Source organism: Castor canadensis, chromosome 7 (assembly GCF_047511655.1).
Source record: "Castor canadensis chromosome 7, mCasCan1.hap1v2, whole genome shotgun sequence".
Classification (NCBI taxonomy): Eukaryota; Metazoa; Chordata; class Mammalia; order Rodentia; family Castoridae; genus Castor; species Castor canadensis.
The window spans coordinates 137,187,978-137,203,582 of record NC_133392.1 but is presented as its reverse complement, the minus strand read 5'-3'; the positions used below and the strand labels follow the sequence as shown (position 1 = coordinate 137,203,582).

Sequence of the window (15,605 nt, the reverse complement as noted above, 5' to 3'; positions counted from 1 at the left end):
TCTTTACTTTTCTTTTTCCTTTTCTTTTCTTTTTTAAGAACGCCATCCAAGTATTTATTATTCAAAAATGCTTCTTACAAGCCAGGTGACAGTGACTCATGCCAGTAATCTTAGCTACTTGGGAGGTTGAGATCAGGAGGATCACAGTTTGAAGCTACCCTAGGCAAATAGTTCACCAGACCCCGTCACCTAAAAACCAGAGAAAAATGGACTGGAGGTGTGGCTCAAGCTGTAAAGAACCTGTTTTGCAAGTGCAAAGTCCTGAATTCAAATCCAAAACCACCAAAAAAATGCTACTTACAGAAAATTGCATACAAGCATTTACCACACTGAATTAAAACGGTTCCCATCATGGGAAGGCATGATAGAGGAGTTAATGATGCTGTGCTAGGGAGATGAGAGTAACATTAAAGGACTGGTGAAATAGCCCCATCTAGAAGATAACAGTAAATATAAACACTAATTTAACAGGAGACAAAAACTACACAGAAGAGGCCAACTCCTACTACCATCAGTCAAACAACAACACTAAAAATGTTGGAAAATAGAAAATGGATAATTTTAAACACACCAAAAAAGCTTTACTCCAACTCCTAAAAAAAAAAAAACTGGAAAGTCTGTTGGGTGCTGGTGGCTCAAGCCCATAATCCTAGCTACTTGGGAAGCTGAGATCAGAGGAGGATCAAGGTACAAGGGCAGACCAGGCAAATAGTTCACGAGACCCTATCTCCAAACTAATCAAGCAAAACTGACTGGAGATGTGGCTCAAGCAACAGAGCACCTGGTTTGCAAGAGCAAAGCCTTGAATTCAAACTCCAGTGCCACCCCAAAAAAACAAAAACAAAAAACCCTGAAGAGTCAACACAAAATGGTAGCACAAAGGTTGTACTACAATACTACAACAAAAAACCTACATGAAAACAACTTAGCAAGTACAGAATCTGTGGAAATGAAACTGGCCAGATAGCCAAAATTACCCTAGCCAATTTCACCACTCCCAGTTACAGAAAAATCATATGCATCCCCAAAATGGCACATTAGAAACACCCGAAAAAGAGACAGCCTTTCAAAACTGAACTTCAGGACTGCACGAAACCAAAACACCAATTAACCTTCCTTTTCCAACTGATATTTGAACATGGAAAACACTCACACTGCACCATCTCACTCTCTCTCCTAAAGAGTAAGAACGCACATCAATTTCAAATTGCAGTTGCATTAAAGCAACACCAGGAGCCAGCTTCTTCACGCTAAGTAGTATGCTGTGTTTCCTCCCCAAGGTTCCCGTATGACACATAGAGAGAGACTTCTCTAGTGAAGGACGGTAGAAATGATCCCTAAAGGTATAGTATTCCAAAGTCTGCAAGAGCTGTCCCACCTCACACCTCACTTGCTACCTGCCTGAACTCACCTCTCCTTTCCCAGCTACTCCAAGTCACATCCGAGCAGGAAACACCAGGCGCAGCCCTACCTCAGGGCCTTTCACTGTAGGTTCCTCTGCTTGGAATACTCTGGCCCCCAGACAGCCACAGGGTTTCCTCCCTTCCTTCAAATGTCAGCTGCTTAGTGCAAACTTCTCTTCTACCTGAGGTTGAAACTGGCCACACCTGCCCTTTCAGGACTCCTACTTGATTTGCCCCCAGCATGTACCACTAACATGACCTGCATTTATTTCATTGCCTGTCTTCCCCCAGTTAGAGTGTAAAAATCCATTTGGTTAGGGGTTTTCTGTATCCCTTGATTACTCTTCAGTGTCTAGGACAGTGCACAGCACCCAGGAGGTGCTCAGTAAATATTTGTTGAATTAATAAATTAATATGCAGGCCTGGTGCCCTGCTAGGTGCTGGGATGTAAACAAGCAGCTGCCTGCCCTCAAGGGGCTCACAGTCAAATGGGATAATAGGAGGGGGGTAAAGAAAAGCAAAGGTGTGGACTGAGGAGTGCTTCAAGTGGTAGAGGGCTTACCTAGCAAGCTGGAGGCCTTGAACCTAATCCCAGTACCACCAAAAAAAAAAAAAGAAAAAGGAAGGTGTCTAATGGGTACAGAATTTCAGTCTTACAAAATGAAAAGGTTCTGGATGGCTATCATATACCAATGCAAATATATTCCATATATATAAATATATACATATTATATATTACTGAGCTGTGCAACTAAAGTAGTTAAAGATGGTGCATTTTATTATAAATGTAGCATATTATATATTGTATATATAATATATGATATATATGTAGCATATGTATAAGTATATATATAAAATTTTTTCAAGACAGGGTCTTGCTATGTAGCCCAGGCTGGACTTGAACCCATAATCCTCTTCCCTAGTGCTAGGATTATAGGTGTACACCACCAGGTTTAGTGTGCATGTGGTATACATATATATATAACATATATATTAAACATATATACATAGTTTTATATATATATATATGTGGTTTTTTTACAACTAAAAATTTTATAAAACACTCTCACAGGGCAGCCACTGAGAACACAGAGGCACACCAATGCAGTGGAGGCCAGCAAGGAGACTTCTGGGAGAAGATGACCCTGAGGGACTAGGAGGGATCGCATGTGAGGTGCTCCAGGCAGAGGAAACAACGTGGACAAAGGCAAGAGTGCACAGGGACCCACACGGAGGTAGACGTGGCTGGTGACAGAGTGGACAGGGATGAGGGGTGAAGCCAGAGAAGTGGCCAAGGCCTAGAGGGTGGAGAGCTCAGGCCTTACTCTGTAGGCAATGGGGAACCATAGAAGGGTTTTAAGCAGGGCAACCTTTAGTCAGACTCTAGGGAAGTATGGAGGCTGAGTGGAGGGGGTGAGGCTAGAGGCCAGGAGATCAGTTGGGAGGCCACTGAGCTGGTGGCAGCCTGAGCAGGGTCAGGGCAATGGGAAAGGAAAGAAGTGTAGGGCTCTAGGGATATCTCCCCACAGATGGCCAAGTTGTACAGATTGTCTTGTTTGGTCTCACCTCTTTCCTCCTCCAGGGAAAGGACCCAGTTATTTAAACCCTCACCTCCAGAGTCCTTGAGGCAGAGTTTGGAGCAGAGTGAAGGTGCCTTGATGTTGTCACTCACTCCAGCCTCCACCTGCTCCCCCTTCTTCCCAGTAAATCTACTGGGAAAGTTTCAGGAGGGTTGGGCCCAGCCACAGAGGAGACACTGGTGCAAAGACTTCAGGCCTCCAGGGACCTCGGTTCCCATGCCCTTAAGGGTCAGAACTAAGTGGGCCCAGTTGTCCAGTTGGAATCCCAGGAGATTCGGCTCCGCCTGGCCCTGAGGGAGGGGCCTGGGACAGAAGCAGGCTGGGCCTGATCCCCCAGGACCAGTCATCCTAAAGTTTTTACAATCTGAGCCCACCTACTGCACCCCCAGACAGAGCTCTGGGTCCCAGCCCTGGGGCCCTGGGAGTCCACGGATTGACTCCTATTGTGGGGAAATGGGACCTTATTGCCAAAACCCCCAGGCCTTGCACCCATCTGCCACTCCACTTTCCTTAGCTGCCCCAGCCTCCACCAGCCTTTTCTGCCCCTCTGAGACCAACCCATAGAACCTTTTTGTTACAAACATTTTATCAGCGTTTTTAGCCACTGCCTTATATACTTTAATGTACCAAAAGTACATGAAACTCTTTGATTGGATTTCCCATCAACCCTCCATGATGGGTCCAATTCCTGTCCTCATTCTGCAAAGACAGAACTAAGCTTCCAGACTTAACCGACTTGCCTAGGGCCACAGGAGGTAACAGTTGTCTCACCAGCTGGGCTCTGCCACCCTGGGCAGTGACACCATATCAAGACCTCACAACTCCAGGTGCCCTTGCCCACACTGTCCAGGCGGAGTAAAAGATCCAGGAGTGCTCTTTTACTCCGCCTGGCTAACACAGTCCCAAAACAAGCTCCGTGACTCCCCTGACGCTCCCATAGAAAACTTCTCACATTTGTAATTTTACTGTCACCCAAGGGCTCACCTGGCCAATTTCTGCACCAGTCAGTGAGTGCTGGAGCCCAAGACCAGGTCTGGAGGGTTGATGGTGGTACTTCTGAGGGAGGGACTGCAGGAAGTCCCAAAAGGTGATAAGTGGTCAAGGAGATGCCTCTCCTTCCCAGGCTGACCCGTGGGAACCACCAGTTTCCGAGTTCCCCTGCATGCCCCACCATGCAGTCTCTCTCTTCTCTTCTCTACAAATTATTTTTTTTTTTTACAGATTTTTGAATTTTTAATATATTATATATAAAACCATAGAGACCACGCTTCTCTACAAATAAAATCTTTCTGACCTCTGCCGCTGGAGCCAGCCTGTGCTCTCATTCTCAGAGCCGACTGAAGAACCCTGAGCACTTGAAATTCCTGGGCGGGTCGTCTGTGCATCACTTCCAGCTGCACACTCCGTCCTTAATCTCATTAATGTTCATCCACACAGCAGGCCTGAATGCTTGAGAGTGAGCTCTAACTTTCATTCCCTTTGAAGCCTCTTTCCCATTTAGAGGCATGAGAATGGGAGTCAAGCTACAGATCAGGAGGCTCCCACCCCCAGTCTCAAGGGGCGCAAGGGAATTGCTTAGTGGCCTTCGATTGTGTAGCCTGACCAGGAGCAGGGATGGTTGAGAATTCTGGAAGATCATAAGGTATCTGGAGCCCCCACCAACTCCATCGACTCTCCCATTGTGGGACTCATATCCCAATGAGCCGTGATTGCTAAGTCCCGGCACACTAATGAGAGATCCCAGCCCCCGCATCTCAACCCCATACACACTTCCCAACCCCTCAGCCAGTTGCCAGATCTGCAACTGAACTGAACTATAATCCCTTCAAATCCAGGCGCCCTGAAAGATCCTAGTCTTGGAAATCCTGTTCCACGGATGCTGGGATACCGGATGGGAGACAGTGGAAAACAGAAGGAGGGGGCTGGTCAGTCCGTCGTCCCCGTCCCCGCCCCCCTCACCGGCGCCCTCCCTGTGGCGTTTCCTGCCCCCACCCCCGCCCCTTAGCTCTATTTAAGGCGCCCCCGCTGTCTGCGCGCTTCAGCAGGGCTCCCGCGGGCGCCGCTCCGGCCATCGTCCCCACCTCCACCTGGGCGGGCCCAGCAGGCAGGCGGTGAGTTGGGGAGCGGGTGACGGCGGGGGGACTGAGGGTTGCTGCCGGGCGCCAGCAAGATCAGAGCCACCCCAATCGGGTTCACCTAGCCTGTCTTTGGCCAGGCTCTTACAAGAGAGGGAAACTGAGCCGCCTAGATCTTGTTACTTATTCAAGCCCCCAGGTGGTAAGAGGGCGGCACTATTTGGACCCAGATCTTGTTCCAGAGCCTGGTTCTAAACAGCTTTCACCAGGGAACAGGCATCTCCCCACTTCTTTCCCCCTGTCTTTCTTCCCCCTAAATGTTCTGAGAACTTTGTGACCTGTGCCTCCATCCTGCAACGAGAATTCAAGAGCCTAGCTTTTGGAGGTGAGGGTGGGGTGAGGATGGAGGCAGAGAACAGGATCAAGTGCCCCCTCTAAGTCACAGGTGTTCATTATTGTTGACAGGTGGAGCCAATCATGATGTGGTTCTCATCTTCTAAGCCCCTCTCACTTCCATCCTCCCACACCCAGGCAAGGGCAAAGATTAGAAAGAGTGAGGCCAGCTGATGAGGCATGGGGTGCAGGGACCCAAGGTTTGACCTCCTAAGTACCTGAAGATAATGCTCTTCTACTACCCCTGCTATCTAGGAGTAGCCAGCCAACCTTGGGCAAAAGGGAGGAAGGCTATAGCATGGCTTTGGGGCCTTGGATAAGTTCCTCAGATTCTCTGTTCCATTAGGTAAAGGAACCTCAACTCCATCTAGATCTCCTTGGGCTGTGGCCATCCTGGGGCTTTGGCTGGGGACAAGAAGGCACAAATACATGAGACAGGGACCCTAGTCACAACCCTGGCATTCAGAGAAGCAAGAGTATTAAAAAGAGTTTAGCAATCCAGGCCCAGTGGCTCACACCTGTAATCCTAGCTACCCAGAAAGCAAAGATCAGGAGGATTGCAATCTGAAGCCAGCCCCAGGCAAATATTTCACGAGACCCTATCTCGGAAAACCCCAACACAAAAATAGGGCCGGTGGAGTGGTTCAAGGTGTGGGCCCTGAGTTTAGACCTCAGCACCACAAAAAAAAAAAAAAAAAAAAAAGTTTAACATCCCATCACCCTAAGCTCTGCATGGGCCCTGACTTCCTGCAAGCCAGGGTCTCCTTGCAGGTAAAATAGGCATGGCAGGCCTCCCTGACAGATTGTTGCTAGGATAAGCTGAGAAAGGTACTGTTACTGCCTTGCTGACCTGCTCTCTGTCTCCCTGCAGACAGAGGAGGCCCAGGAACCATGGGTGACTGGGGCTTCCTGGAGAAACTGCTGGACCAGGTCCAGGAGCACTCCACCGTGGTGGGCAAGATCTGGCTGACAGTGCTCTTCATCTTCCGAATCCTCATCCTGGGTCTGGCAGGCGAGTCGGTGTGGGGTGATGAGCAGTCCGATTTTGAATGTAACACAGCCCAGCCAGGCTGCACCAACGTCTGCTATGACCAGGCCTTCCCCATCTCCCACATCCGATACTGGGTGCTGCAGTTCCTCTTCGTCAGCACACCCACTCTGGTCTACCTAGGCCATGTCATCTACCTGTCTCGGCGAGAAGAGCGGCTGCGGCAGAAAGAAGGGGAGCTGCGAGCCCTGCCAGCCAAGGACCCACATGTGGAGAGGGCACTGGCAGCCATAGAACGTCAGATGGCCAAGATCTCGGTGGCGGAGGATGGTCACCTACGGATCCGAGGGGCGCTGATGGGTACCTATGTGGCCAGCGTGCTGTGCAAGAGCATACTAGAGGCAGGCTTCCTCTATGGGCAGTGGCGCCTCTATGGCTGGACCATGGAGCCTGTGTTTGTGTGCCAGCGTGCGCCCTGCCCCTACCTCGTGGACTGCTTTGTCTCTCGCCCCACAGAGAAGACCATCTTTATCATCTTCATGCTGGTGGTTGGACTTATCTCCCTAGTGCTCAACTTGCTGGAGTTGTTACACCTGCTATGCCGCAGCCTCAGCCGGGGGATAAGGGCACAGCATGGCCAGGACACCTCCACAGCCCAGGGCCCCTCCTCGGACCCCTATTCTGACCAGGTCTTCTTCTACCTCCCCATGGGCGAGGGGCCCTCATCTCCTCCATGCCCCACCTACAATGGGCTCTCTTCCAGTGAGCAAAACTGGGCTAACTTGACTACAGAGGAGAGGCTGACATCTTCCAGGCCCCCCCTCTTCCTAGACCCACCCCATCAGAGTGGCCAGAAATCCCCCAGTCGCCCGAGCAGCTCTGCTTCCAAGAAGCAGTATGTGTAGAGAGCCTGGGGCTTATGCCCCTCAACAGAGGGATCCTGACAAGTCTGGCAGCCTTGAATGCCTCCTCCTCAGATGCTCTGCAGAGGTGACTGGGACAGGACAGTGGATGCTTGCTGGCTAGAGAGCCTCATTGCAAGTTCTGGAATACCTGGGACCATCCTGGTGACAGAGGGGGCATTATGGCTTCCTCTCCGTAATGTGGCTTTGCCCTAGGCACAGACAGAGCCAGCTGGGGGTGCTCATGAGTGTTGCATGCCCTCTGACCTTTTTTTACCTGATCCAGAGGGACCCATAGCTAACTGAGTCCACCCTTACGGAAGAGTCTGCCAGGCTGCCCTCACACCTTCTCCTCCTGGGAAAAGGCTGATACAGGCTGCTGGGTCAGCCTTGGTCACATGGACAGACAGAGCCTGAGCTGGATCTGGCCCTGTCCAGGGGACTGACTGGTGCCTTGTTTCCATCACTCCTTCCTAGGTCCACTGTTTATGCTTCTAAAATAAACAGGACTTGATAGCAAACTAGGTGTGTACTGATGCTATTGTGTGCTTTGGCGCTGGGGGAGTGGCCTCCCTATTTCTCAGTTTTGTATAATCTATATTTGGTCTCTGCAGCCCCAACTCCAGCCAGCACCTTAAACCCTCAAACTTAAACTTTCAACTTCTCAGCAGCCTGAGTCCTAAATGGTCCACCTTTTGAAATGCCCAGGTGCTGGCCTTTTTTCTTCCCCACTGCCTCAGCCCAGTAATTGGTGGCTAGAGCAGTATCCTTGCCCATTCTGCCCCATACCCATCTGGTCCTGGCCATGCTGTCTGCTGCAGTGTGCTTTCTGGACACTGTGCTCTCCAGGTGTACCTGCTTCCATGTCCTTCACAGTCCAACTCGAATGCATCCCATGCACCCATCCCTCCTCATCATGGACCCCTTTGGGATTTTGGAAGGGAGGTTTAGGTTATTGTCCCTCCTATTGCAGACCTTTCTAGTCTGCCCACAAGAAGGAGCAACTCAAGGGTGTGCATTGTAGCTTCCCTCCATGTACCCACAATGCAGCTGGAGGCTCTCTTCCCACTATTCTAAACCCCACAGCCTCTTAAACACTGGCAGACCTGGAGAAGGCAGAGCATTGGTGCAGAAGGAAGCATAAGGTGAACTCTGGTATCAGAGGGTCCTGAATTGAAATGCTGCCTCCAACATGTACCAACCATGTGGTTTGGAGTCCATTGATTCTGAGTTATGGTTTTCTCATCTCTAAAATAAAGATAGCACGATAAACAAAAGCGAAAATGTGACTGTGCCTGGTTCATAATAACCAAGTAGTAAAACTTCTACACTTTCCAGCAAGGCCTGCAACATAGGTCTTTCCTCCTCCAGGAAGCCCTTCCTGACTTCTCCAACAATGCCCTCCACCTCTCAGGATCTGAACCACTGCTCAGAACATGTCCATCTCAGTGAGTCTTTAAGTGCTGCTGGAAAGACACATTTACTCCCCGGAGGCCCAGCCCAGCACTAGTTCTGAGTAAGAAGTGTAGGAACGAGTTAGACTAGGCAGAAAGAAGGCAGTTCTCATTTTGAAACGGTATAACCCCAAGAGATTGAGTTCCCCTGACAAGGTGCAGGCCAGAGGATGTGGTCCTGGAGCCAGTCCTACCTGAGGTCCTGAGAGATACCTGTTTCTGATATCCCCTACCTGTCCTCACTTGGAAAGGCAGGAGTTTAAGTGAGAAGTGAGCTTCCCAATCTTCAAAGTTCACCTTCTCTAGACTTAGTTTGGGGACTGGGGTAAGGCCAGGGCTCAGGACTGGGACATTTGGCAAGTCTGAGTTTGGGATCCAGACAGGTGGCCAACAAACACAGGGCAAATGGTTGGGGGCTTACAGGTGAGGATAGCATGGTGCTTGGGATGAGATGGTTTGGGGAAGGAAGCATGGTATGAAGATTTCTGTCTTCATATGAGGAACACTGTGTCCCATCCCACCCATCTTTTTTCACCAGAGCTGCCTAACAAAGGTCCACACATGGGATAGCTGGAACACAAATGTATTCCCTCACACATTTGTGGGGCTGCAAGTCCAAGACCAAGGTTATCTGAAGAGTTGGTTCCTTCTCAGGGCTGGAAGGGAGAATGTCCCATGTCCTTCTCCAGGCTTCTGGTAGTTTTCTGGTCATCTTTTGCTTTTCTTGACTTCTTCATATGACAGTTTCTTTCTCCTTTCTCTCTCTCTCTCTCTCTCTCTCTCTCTCTCTCTCTCTCTCTCTCTCTCTGTGTGTGTGTGTGTATCCAAATTTACCTCTTTTTAAAAGGACACCAATCACTGGATTTGGACCAATGATTCAATTTTTCTAACTTGATTCTCTCTAGAAAGACCCTATTCTAAGACCCCTAATAAGGTTACATTCTGAGGTACTGGTAGTTAAGACTTTAGTGTATCTTTGAGGGGAAGCACAGTTCAAGCCATATACCACCTCTTGACCTCCTCACCTCCAAGCATTGGTCAGGAAGGCTGAGGAGAATCTGAAGTTCTGTGGAACGCAGGCCACTCCTTGGCAATGTGGCCCAGATGAAAGCAGGTTTACATCTCACTTCTGGGGCTTGAACTCAGTGCTTCGTGCTTGTGAGGCAGGATCTCTACCACCTGAGCCACATCCCCAGCTCCACATATCTTACTTCTTCCTTTGCCCCTTCCTTTCACCCACCAGCCTATCCTTGACTATCACCAAAACCTAAGTGGATAACAGATGGCTCTAAGACACAGAAAGAGCATCCATCATGGAGTTAGGCAGCTTGGCTCCTGCCTCCCCACCTCACACTCAAACTACTACAATTCTTTCCATTCTCTATGCCTCAGTTTCCCTATTGTGAAATGACAGAGCTGGGTGAGAAACAAGACAGTAGGTATGAGTAGCAGTACATGGGGGAACTTGTCACTAATCACTGGTCCAGAGCTTATGAGTGACATGGTGTTATCATGACTTAGAAGAGATTTAAGGTTAGTTCTATAAAAGAGCACTTGAATTTACATTGTCTTCCTGTGTAAGAAAGGTATGAGGTTACAAGAGGTCCACTGGCAATTTTGCATAACCCTAGGTCATTTTATCTGTGACCCATGGGAGCATGTGAACATCATAGACCACACATAAACAAAGCAGATTGCTGCCAGGCTGCTGATACCAAAACATCTTCCCAATCAGTGTGCTGTCTACCTGGCCACTGGGTGGCTGACCTCCAGCACATTGACTGGGTATCCTTCTTTCCTTGCCATGCCTCCACCTGCCCATGGATGCTTGCAAGTAAAGGTATCCATCACCAAACTGCCTGAACATCTTTCTCCCAACTCGTTAAGCTTTTCCCACCCTTGGTTCTGATCCCAGGAACTACATGGCACTCAGCCGTGCAGTCTTCTCAAACTGCAACCACATGCAGACAGCCACTGAACTTGGCTCCTCCCATTCCTCAGGGAACCCAGATCTCCAGGGCTCTCTGACTGACCTCAAACTTGTCTACTTTCCTTTACATGTACCACTGTCCCCTGCATGCTGGACATAATACTCTGTCAATCAGAATCCAGGTTATCACCTCTTACCCTAAAACTTTTACCTAAGATGACATCAGTTTTTATATTTTCTTTCCTTTTTCACATAAGAATTTTTTTTTCCTGTATTTTAAAGGTAATATATGATCATTGTAGAAGTCCCACTATCTGGGATTCACAACTGTTAGTCCTCATAAATCACTCCTTCCTATTTTCTCCTGTATTTATGTTTAAATAAAATGTGAATATAAAGGTGTGCCTACAATTTTATACTCTGATTTTTTTCATTTTACATTATCACAAGCCTTTTCTCCACATCATTCAGTATCTTCAGAAAGATAATTTAGGAGCTTTATCAAAAAAGCTTTATCATTAGCTACTTAACCATAACTCCAGTACTGGATTTTTAGAATATTTACAACCAGTGATCTTCTATAACAAATTGTGCTGTGATGTACACAAATGTTTTGCAAAATGCTATTTCCTTAAAAGAAAGATATTCCAAGAAGTGAAATTACTGGGTCAAAAGGTATGAAATTTTACATTAAAAGAAATTTAGGGACTTTTTCTGATTGTGAAAATGATTTATAGATGATCCAGAAACTCAGAAAAGCACAAGCAAATCAAGAAGCAAGGCACTGACTACCTCCAAATGGAATGGAGGTGGAGCTGTAAAATCAGAAGCACCAACTCTAGGTCCAAGGCTCCCCTCCTCCACCAAGCAGGGGTGGCCAACCTTCCCCAACCCCATGGAAAGATGGAAGTTTATTCTCTTGAGAGGATACAACTCTCAGGATGGGAAAACACCATGCAGTCTATAAAGAAAACAGAGTAATTAAATGCAAGTTTGCATACTGAATAGTGAGACTTCAGCCTCCACCCCACCCCCACTCCCATGACCATTTGATTCCCTAACACTGGTTGAGGAATAAGGCTGAAGGCAGAAGGTCTGATCTGGCCTAGAGGTTGTGAGAGCCTGCCTAGAGCTGGTGAGCTTCAGTGCCTGATGGGTGAGGAGGACCATCCAGGAAGAGATGGGGAACAGCATTTTCCAAGGCTTGATATATTTGTGGCTCAGTGTTGGGTTGGTTTTTTTTTTTTTTTTTTTTTTTGGTGGTACTGGAATTTGAACTCAGGGCCTCACACTTGCTAGGCAGGCACTCTTTAGGGTTGTTTTTGATATGTACCACCAAGTTGCTTTCCAGAAAAAAATTGCATATTGTTTAATAGCACTGTATGAAAATGCTTATTTCAAGGCACTTGTAGTAGCATTGTTACAACTTTTAATTCCTATACTTATTAACTATTCCTTTCAATGTGTAAGCTTTGTTAACTAATGAGGGCAGACATTTTAATGCATACTTACTTCTTCAGCACTTGTGTTTCTTTTGTGAATTTTGTTTTTTGTTTATTTCTATCAGGTTTTAGTGTTGTCTGATCAGATTTTACAGCACTCTTCATAGAAAGAGAGCACTATGGCCTGAATGTTTGTGTCCCCCAAAATTCTCCCCTCAAAGGTGATGGCATTAGGAGGTAGGGCCTTTGGGCAGTGATTAGATCAGTGATTACAGTAGCCCCTTCATGAATAAGATCAGTACCCTAACAAAAAGAAGAAAAGGTCTGAAGCATAGCATGGTGGCACACTTCTGTAATCCCAGCTACTCAGGAGACTGAGGCAAAAGGATCACTTGAGCCCTGGAGTTTAATACCACCTTGGGCAAAATAGTGAGACCCATCTCAAAAAACAAAAATAAAAGACTGAGGGCTCTCACTCCTTCCACCACATGAGGACATGCTAAAGACACCACCCACAAAGAAACAGGCCCTTGCTAGACACTGAATTTCTTGGTATTTTGATCTTGGACCTCCCAGCCTCCAGAACTGAGAAAAATAAGTGTCTGTGTTTCATTTAAAAGCCACCTAGTTTATGGTATTTTGTTATAGCAGACCAAATGAATTAAGCCAGAGAAGATTTTAACCCTTTATTTGTCATATTTGTTATAAGAATTTTTCCCAGTGTGTCATTTTGTCTGCAGACGTATTTTATTTCTATGTTGTAAAATTTATCAAATTTCCCTCTCCTGTAACTTCATATATTAGCATTTCACCTACATTAATTTTAGCATATAAGGTGAATGGCTAACTTTGCCCCCAAATGATCTGTGGTTCCAGCAGTACTTAGATAATCCTTCTTACACTCATTTGTCACATGAGCCTTACCATATTCTGCATTTTTATACACAAGACAGTGTTTATAATTCTGTTCCATTAATCTATCACTTTGTTTAACACTGCCAGTCTTTTCATTAGTGTAGCTTGAGAACATGTCTTAAGAAACACCTGGTAGAATATATTCTCTCTTTATCACTTTTACTTTCCTTGAGAGTCCTGGAAGTCAGGTACATATTCTCCAGGCTGGTGTTTGGAAGTGTGTTCTCGGCAGAATCTGATAGACCCAGAAGAAAAGACCTACAGATAACAATCATTTGGGATTCCCCAAGGAAACAGACAGCTAGATGCATACAGTGAAGAGTATAGCCAGGAGGTCCTGACCACTCACACAGTGTCCAAACAGCTTTTTCTTTCATCATTAAGTTAGTTTTTAATATTTTTAAAATTTTTTTAATGTTGATAGGTAATGGATTTATTATTGCCGGGTCTTAGCACTTGCTAGGCAGGTGCTCTACCACTTGAGCCATGCCTCCTGCCCAAGTTAGTTTTTATTTGCCTTTATGCACTGGTTGGAACCTCCTATACAATGTTTTATTTTTGTTTGTAGCATTTAGTAGACCTTATTTTTAGAGTAATTCAGGTTCACAGCAGAATTAAGCAAAAGAGGCCAAGTGTGGTGGTGCACACCTGTGGTGGCAACTATTAGGAGGTAGAGTAGAAGGATAGATGGAAGCCAGCCTGGACAAAGTTAACACAGCCTATCTGAAAAGCAAGCCAAAAACAAACAGACTGGAGACGTGGCTCAAGTGGGAGAAAGCTTACCCTAAATTCAATCCCCAGTACCCCCCACCACCAAGAAAATAATTCAGCAAAAGATATAGCGATTTCCCTTCTATCCCCTGTCCCTACACATGCACAGCCTCCCCATTATCAACACCCTCCCACCCTGTACATTTGTTACAACTGATGAACCTACATTGAAACATGACTAGCACCCAAAGTCCATAGTTTACTTAGGGTTTATTCTCAGTTAAACAGACTTTAGTGACACTGTGTGTATATGTGTGAGCTAGGGATCAAACCCAGGTCCTTATGCAAGCTAGGCAAGTGTTCTGCCATTGAGCTATAGCCCCAGCCCTAGTGATATGAGTACATGGTTGAGGATTCTGGGCATTTGAGCAAAGCACTGTATATGAAAGAGTCTGAAATGCAATATAATAAAGCTTTCCAGAGGAACAGGAGATTTTCCATGGAAAATAAAACATTTTTAAAGCTATCGGTATTTTATTCAGAGAGAAAAAAGAGGGTCTTGCATTCAATAAAGAAATATATAGAGAACAACAACAAAACCAAGTAATCAGAAAGTGAAAACATGATCACAGATAGTGATCAGAAAGTGAAAACATGATCCAGCAGATAGGCTGGAAGAGAGTTAAGCAACTCCCCAGAAACTAGAGTAAAAGACAAAGATAGAGACATTAGAAAAAAAATCAGAGGGCCAATCCAGTCAGTCCACCTAACAAGAATTCCAGAAAAGGGGGACAGAAAAAGTAGAGGTATAAGTAATTAAAGAAAATTCAATAATTTTTTATTAAGAAGGCCACCAAATGTTAGCCCAGTGGATGAGTATAGATCCACACTGTGGAAAGTTTTCAAAACACCAGAGACAAAAAGACATGCCTACAAATTTCTAGAAAGAAAGCATAATTCCATGCATCCTTCATCTGATAAATCTAAGGAGCTTAAAGCCATTAAATGGCCCCCGGTGGAGATGATACTGGTTCCTGGGTCTGTGTGGTTGAGGTCTTTGGGGTCTTGACATTTTTTTGGGGGGGGGGGCGCGGGGGTTGGTAGATTGTTTTTAACTTTTATTTTTATTTTGGTGGTACTGGGTGTTAGAAATAAAGTCAGTGGTGGTCCATTTTCAAGGCAAGGCATTTAACTCTGGCCACTTGCTTGCATATCAGCTTGTAGATGTTGGGGGAGGACCAACTGATAAGGGAACTTAAACTGGAAGGGGTAAATCATAGGTAAAAACCGTGTACATGCCAGAAAGCACATTATTACAGGCAGACCTTCCTGCCACAAAGGGGACAAATACCACTTCAAGCCTGCTTCTAAAATTTGACCAGTTCTAAGACAGGCATATTTTAAAATAACCCAATAAGAAGTTTAGGTGATGTATGGGAAAGAATGTACACCCCATAGTACTCAGCCAATGAGGAACCGGGGGAGGGACTTGCACACTAGACAATATAATGCTTGTTTTAACTGCTTTGGGTGTCTCTGCTGGCCAGGCCCCCAATCTTGCAAGATCACCATTAAAGTCTCACTTTCACTGTACTCCAATGTATCTCTGAGTTCATTCTTTGAGTTTGGACAGGTGAATATATTTCTCACACTGAGGTTTGAACTTAGGACCTCATACTTACCAAGCAGGTGCTCTACCACTTGAGCCATTTCACCAGGCTTTTTGGCATTATTTTTGAGATAGAGTCTTGCAATATGCCTGGCTGGCCTGGATTGTGATCCTCCTGTCTGTGCTTCCTGGCATAGCTGGGA

General features: G+C 46.4%; 1 protein-coding gene and 1 non-coding gene across 2 annotated transcripts; one reads left to right on the top strand and one right to left on the bottom strand.

Annotated features, from left to right (window-relative positions):
• Positions 1-1,144: 1,144 nt before the first annotated feature.
• On the bottom strand, positions 1,145-1,353 carry LOC141425118 (small nucleolar RNA U3). The gene has a single exon (XR_012450213.1). It is a non-coding gene; the product is annotated as a small nucleolar RNA U3 (small nucleolar RNA).
• A 3,640-nt stretch (positions 1,354-4,993) lies between these two features.
• Gja4 (gap junction protein alpha 4) lies at positions 4,994-7,862 on the top strand. Its single transcript, XM_020159620.2, has 2 exons — positions 4,994-5,094; positions 6,323-7,862. Exon 2 carries the CDS (start codon positions 6,343-6,345, stop codon positions 7,342-7,344), a length of 1,002 nt encoding a protein of 333 aa, XP_020015209.1. The 5' UTR covers positions 4,994-5,094; positions 6,323-6,342; the 3' UTR covers positions 7,345-7,862.
• The last annotated feature ends 7,743 nt before the right edge of the window (positions 7,863-15,605 follow it).

Excerpts from the sequence above, each read along its gene's own strand:
- Gja4 (XM_020159620.2), top strand. The coding sequence starts at position 6,343 with ATGGGTGACTGGGGCTTCCTGGAGAAACTGCTGGACCAGGTCCAGGAG.